The sequence below is a fragment of the Austrofundulus limnaeus genome, unplaced genomic scaffold (assembly GCF_001266775.1).
Source record: "Austrofundulus limnaeus strain Quisiro unplaced genomic scaffold, Austrofundulus_limnaeus-1.0 Scaffold622, whole genome shotgun sequence".
NCBI classification, from domain to species: Eukaryota; Metazoa; Chordata; class Actinopteri; order Cyprinodontiformes; family Rivulidae; genus Austrofundulus; species Austrofundulus limnaeus.
Window position 1 is genome coordinate 238813 of NW_013953024.1, and position 6447 is coordinate 245259.

A 6447-nucleotide genomic window follows, 5' to 3' on the forward strand; every position below is an offset into this window, starting at 1 on the left:
GAGGACCCGGCCTGTCGTTTTGGACACATCCATTTGCATATGTTCTCTATATTAAAATAAAACCACTTCCTTGTCATTACTCTTCTTCAGCGATAGAGCTTGGTGATGTTTCAAACTGTTAAACACTGCCACCAACTGTTCAGGAGGATTATTACACCCCTAAATGTTGTTTCACTGTGGAAGGGGTGTGTACAGCAGGGTGGCCAAAGATTTGTCTGTGGTGGCCCTGGCCACCCCCTGGCTCCGCCACTGGGCAGTAATGATGATGATGGTGGTGGGGGTGGAAAATACGAACCGTCTGTTGCTACCAGCCGCTGTTCTTTGCACCATCATAACTCATCGTGTTTCAGCTCCTCTGAGGTAACAGATCAGCTGATGAAGACGGTTTGACGCAGCAGTTTACTAAACAGTCTTCAGATGAGATCAGAGTTGAATTTGTTCTTTTAGACAGAGATTCAATACAACATAATCCAAACAAATTAACTCTGTTTCTCGTTGGCTCCACTGAATCATTGTGCTTTCTCAAAAGGTCTAATTGCTGCCATGAAGACATTAAGAAGAATGCTCTGGCATTAGTGTTCAGTGAAATGAGACAGGATTGCTTTTTACTTTGTAAGACATTTGCATCTTTCTTAATGTTTCATAGATGGAGGAAGGAACTAAAGGCTTCCATGAAAAGAATCGTGTGATACATTAGTATTATGTTTTGACCTGTCGTATAGACTAATTAGAAAAATTGGCGTGTCCTTTCAGTTTGAGAACGAAGTCTGTTAGGAAAATACGGAACAATAATATCTTTAATATGAGATTGAGCTTGGTTGTTTTTTCTTGTTCATTTTTTTCTGAATTTAGCTAAAACTGGAGGAAAATGATCTCTCCTCTCATCAGAACTCTGGTAACGTTTTATATCAGCCATTTTTTGGACATCCTGATAATATAGAACATTATAGTCCAGCCAGGAAGCAATGCAGTAAATCCATGGACCAGGTTTCATCATTGTGAAGAAAAAAAATGGAGAAGGGGTTCTCTGCAGAACATTTTGTCTTGTGGGTGGGGACGGCCCAAATCATGATTGGCGGAAGGATGGGGTGCCGTTTGTAAAGTTACACAGTCAAAAATTACTACCAACATTTTTTTTATTTAGTCTTTTATAAGAAAAAAAGAACAGATTTATTTTTCATTCAGTTTTTCACCATATGATTCATACATTTATAAATGTCATAGTTTATAAACTAAATATTTAACTTACAAATTAAATATTTAGTTAAGCTAAATATTTAACTTGTGACTTCAATATTTAGTTTTGAGCTTGTAGGAGATACCCCAACATAACTTCTCATATTTAACCTAATTAATATCGACTAATATTAATATAGTTAATATATGAGGAAACGATTTCTTTTATTAGTTAAATATTAATATTCACCATCACTTTTATTATCATCAAGACTTGACAATGAGTATCGTAGTCAATAAAGTTTATCTAAAAATAAATGATATTTATTTTACAAAACAATTATTTACATACAAACTCATTGGAAGATGGATGAGGGTTTTTACATAAGTTGAATAACCAAKCATTAACTCTTAAAAAGGGTTAAATCTCGTTAATTTGACAACTTATATGACACAACAAGGTTCTTTGATGTTAAATCAACCTGGTTGAGGCAAATTCTTAGTAAGAGTGAAGTAAAAGTTAAGTTTAGGTAAGGAAAAGTAGTTATTATGGAGAGTTAACTAGATTTTATCTTATTAATACTGTAAGAAGCCAGAAGGATGGAGCGATCTTTAATGACACAGCCAGGACTCCGACACTTTGTAATCAACGTTCAGCTTTACCTTTTCAGACGTCAGTCAGGTAAGCTTGGAAGGTGTCCAGATTTCAGACTAGTGAGACCGCTTAGGACCGTCAGGACTGCTCCGGACTCAACTTCAGGAAGTTGATTATCTCTGGGTCGGTCCGGCTTCGTGTCAAGCCGACACTCCTTCGCTTGGCTTCTTCAGATTAAAAATGAAAGCGTTTCTCTGCAGTCTCAACTTCAAAGAGAGTTGCTAGGGGGCCCACGACTTGACAATGTCGTTAGGCTAGTGGGAAGATTAGCTCTTTGGCTCATGAGCTAAAACCTTCGCCACACTGTTCTGCTCTCTGCTGGGAGAGACCAGACAGTTCCCGGGTCTGACCCGCGTCAGACTCCGCTCGAACTGAACTGGCTGTCGTCCGGGACTAGACTGCCGGGCTTTCGCCCGTGTTAGTATAGAAAAAATAAGAGAGGGGAGGTAGAGAGAGTCGTCTCTGGTCGACCTTGGTGTTAACAGGTGTGAATCAGAAAATTAGAGGAGCGTAGAAAGTTCTCATGGGAACATTTTGCCTCCCAGACAAAACAACACCTGTTTTACATGCTCAAAGTTTCTTCTGTTAACTCTCAGCTTTTAGTGAAACTTCTCATATCAACCTCTGTTAGGCATAAGCAGAAAATCATACACTTTTATAGTGAATCAAAACATAGTAAACTAATTTATAGTTATATATATATAGTTGAATTGAAAAGAAAAAATAGAAAAACATAATCACCTTATATTCAAATAATGGTTGATTAACATACACAAAATAAACATTAAAATGATATCTTTTGTGATTTTCTTCTTTCCTCTGGTTATAGTGAGAAGAACATAACTTGTCATTCAGTTAAGCATATAACTTTAACTTTAAAATGATAACTTTAATTAAGAAATAACTTTTGCTTAAGTAAAATATGTAAAGTCAAAACATATAAAGAACATTACTATTTTGTTTATTATCTTGATTATAGAGAATAAAATGAAATAAAATATCCCTTAATTGTTTAAGAAAACATGTTATGACCATAAAAAATAAACAGATTTCTGTTCTTTAAAGGAGGCCTTCCGTGGTCAAGGTCAAAGGCAGGTGGAACGTTTATTCCACCCAGGGTGACCACTACAAGCTAAATATTTAGGTTGCAACTTAAATATATAGCTAGCTACCTAAATATTTAAGTTGCATTTTTATCATGTTATAAATGATATTAATCCTTTATAACATGATATAAACTCCTCCCACCCGCTCCGTGACTCTGACAGGCTACGTGCTGAAATGGGCGTGACCGAAGTGTTAAAGTAACAGAGACCTATTTCATGGCGTTTAGAAACTGTCAAGATGAGAAGTAAATTTTTTTGGAGATTTTTACAAATATATATCTCTTTCATAAGCTGAAAATGTGACATGGTTACTTTATTTTAGTATAAAATTGGAATATAGGCTTGGAAACATAATATCGCCCCTTTAAACGCACATTTTTATCAGTCTTGTCCTTCTCTTTGTCACCACAATGTTCACAACTGTTGCTACGTTTACATGGACATAAGTAACCGGATTAAACGGCCGTTCGGAATAAAAATGTGTCATGTAAACAGCCCGTTCAGATTGTTCTGATCCGATTCAGCTCGATCAGAATGAATTTTTAATCCAAATGAGTCGGGTGGGTTATGCTGATTGATAATCAGAATGACGTGTATGTAAACACTTAATCTGATCGTCTTATTCTGATTGTGGAAAACTGACCTGAATATGCAGGTCTTCAGACTTTCACCTGGTTCTGCTCTTTAGAGGAGGTGGGGCAGCAGCGCTGCGCTGCGCCGCGCAGAACTTTTCCTCCTCGCTCTCTTAACAGATGAAAAAGGAGACAAACAGCAAAAAAAATAATAAATAAAATGTATTGCTTCATCTGCAGCTCAACCGAGGAGTAAGGACGTCTGTATTGTTATTAAAAACTGGCACGAGTCCGTCCTGAGCGCACAGAGGAGCTTTGTTTACGTTTGTAACACAGAAGTAGAGCTGAAAGTTTACAACACTGCGCACGTCCGGACTTTTATTCTGAATAAAAGTCCGGTGCATGTAAACACTTGTCATGATCGGATTGTGTCCATGTAAACAGTACATTCGGTTATTTAATCTGAATACATTTCAGTCTGATCAAGAAATTTTGTGCATGTAAACATAGCTACTGTCTCTGGCCACCATGTGACCGGGCGTCGACTGGTCAGCTGCTGACTGACCTTGCTGGACCCTTTAGTTACACAAACAGAACTCTATCTGCCATGGTTACTGTTGGTCATCTGCTAACGCGAGTGAAGAAAAACGATTGACTGCAGCCGTCCGTGATGTTCACCTGTGAGTTCCAAAACATCAACTCTGAGACCTGGAGTTTAAAAGCTGCAGTTTTAGAGAAAAGGTTGAACTGGTTTCGTGCAAACGGAGCCTCAGACTAGCTGCATTTCTGGTTTGACTTCCTCGTTGTCATTGAACCCACATGTGCAGGACCCGCGGCCATTTTTATCCAATATTGTGAGTCTGGGTTTATGTGGGGGAGCAGCCCTTCACTGCTGCAGTGGATGGATGCTGATTAGCCAAGCTGCCGGGGTTCTTTTGTGCTCCTCAGACTGGAGTATAATTGTTCTTTGTTCAACGTTCGGCATCTCTTTGAAGTCTCTCATTCAATTTATGTCCTTACATTTCCTTTGTGCCTTCTCTCTCTCTCTCTCTCTCTCTCTCTCTCTCTCTCTCTCTCTCTCTCTCTCTCTCTCTCTCCCTCTCCTCACCATTGTATCCCTCCCTCGCTCTTCCCTTCAACCCCCGGGTGTCAGACCCCTCGTCTTATGTAAGATGCACAGCGTGAAGCAGATATTCATGTTCAACTTTATTGATCCGTTTGCACAGGTCTGGCCTGAAGCAGACCTTGACATTTTGAGATAGTCTTTCATCCAACTGCAGGGATCTAAAAGCAACAGGCTGATCAGAAGAAAAGCCTCCTTGCATCGACTTTCTACAAACCCGTCGTTATAGAGACTATTTCTCTAATGTCCCTCCTCTGTATTGATCAGAAAATGTCTTTGACGGCTGCTTTAGTTGCAGCCACTCAGCCGGGATTGTTTCTTTCAGTTGTTGTCATAATTACACAGAAGATCCCTGGTTTTAATGGACTGTGATGCGCTGAGGTGAATTACTTTACGCAGCTACAATAATGTGGTCTGTTTGAATCAGTAGATGTGATATCACCCGTGGACTTCATAAGAGGAATGTCGGTTCTCGTTGCCAACCTCTTTAAGTGCGTAGCTCTGATTGTGAATATTTAAAAAAAAAACGCTGGCAGGCAAGCCTGCATGAGACGGAGAGACTAAAATGTTGTTTGGTGTGTTTTTCTTTTCAGAGACAATAGAGAGTTTAAACGAGGAGATAATGAAACCTGTTGCTAATAAAATGTGCTGCTTCTATGTAAATATATATCTATGTTTGAAACAGATAAAGAACGCAGCAGCTAACGTGCTGAGGGAGACCTGGCTCATCTACAAGCACACCAAGCTGATGAAGAAGATCGACCACTCCAGGGTCCGCAAACACCAGCGCAAGTTCCTGCAGGCTATACATCAGTGAGACCACACCTCCCTGTCACACACACACACACACATCTACACACATCTACACACCTACGAGTCGACTGCACAAACATAGAACTGTTGTTAAGCTGATGAAGCCTTTAGAAATCAGCTGCACTCTCTGTCCGCCCACAGTTTGAATCTGCGCTGATAATCAGATAAAATACACTAATCCCCACACACTCCTCGCACACAAACACACAATTATTCATTATCTGCTGAAGAGTGAGTTCACTCAAAAAAATACACAAAAAAAGCAGTTGTAGAACAGGATGATCAGTGCCATTAGAGGCACTCTGATCATTATATCACCCCGAGCAGGAGAGCGATGAGGGAAAACTCGTTCACATGGCCTGCACACATGTTGCTGCTGGGAAATCGTTCTGACTAGAATCTGAAACGATGCGTCCCTTTAATGTTTCCTGTTCCTTGGGTCTTGTAAAGCTCAAAGATGTGAGGTGTCTTCTGGAGAGCTGAGACTTGTTTATCAGCTGCATAGAAAGGTTAATCCTGACACATCTGGACTGAAGTCACTGAGCCGAGTGAGAGCGTGATTTCAGGGTGACAACATTAAAGGATAGTTCAGATCTTCTGAAGTGGGCTTCTGTAAAAAAGTAATAAACAATCCTGGTCCTTGAAGGCTGCTGTCATGCATGTTTTAGATGGTCCTCTGCTCTGACACACCTGGTTTCAGTGAATGGGTGATTAACAGCTCTCTCGCAGGTTGTTTAACTCTATTTTCCTTTTGTGTATTTCAAGCTGTTGTTAAAGGTAGCTCAACTGTGTTTGCTGCTTGACTGGTTTCACCTGTTCCCCCATGTTTGTCTTGTATGTCTTCTTGAATGGGTGTTTCTTAACTGCCCCCTCCCCCCTTCCCTGAATGTACAGCACCTTGTGAATTTATTTCTGTGAAAGGCGCTATATAAATAAAACTTTACTTACTTACTTACTTACTTACTTACTTACTTACTTACTTACTTACTTACTTACTTACTT

The 6447-nt window shown here is 39.7% G+C and overlaps 1 protein-coding gene across 1 annotated transcript in view; it reads left to right on the forward strand.

Annotated features, from left to right (window-relative positions):
* Positions 1–5445, forward strand: part of kcnn3 (potassium intermediate/small conductance calcium-activated channel, subfamily N, member 3) — a gene marked incomplete at both ends in the record, with an annotated part of 110578 nt that extends 105133 nt beyond the window's left edge. Inside the window, 1 exon segment of the mRNA XM_014027203.1 lies at positions 5318–5445. Coding sequence (XP_013882657.1) covers positions 5318–5445 — 128 coding nt within the window.
* Between the last annotated feature and the right edge of the window lie 1002 nt (positions 5446–6447).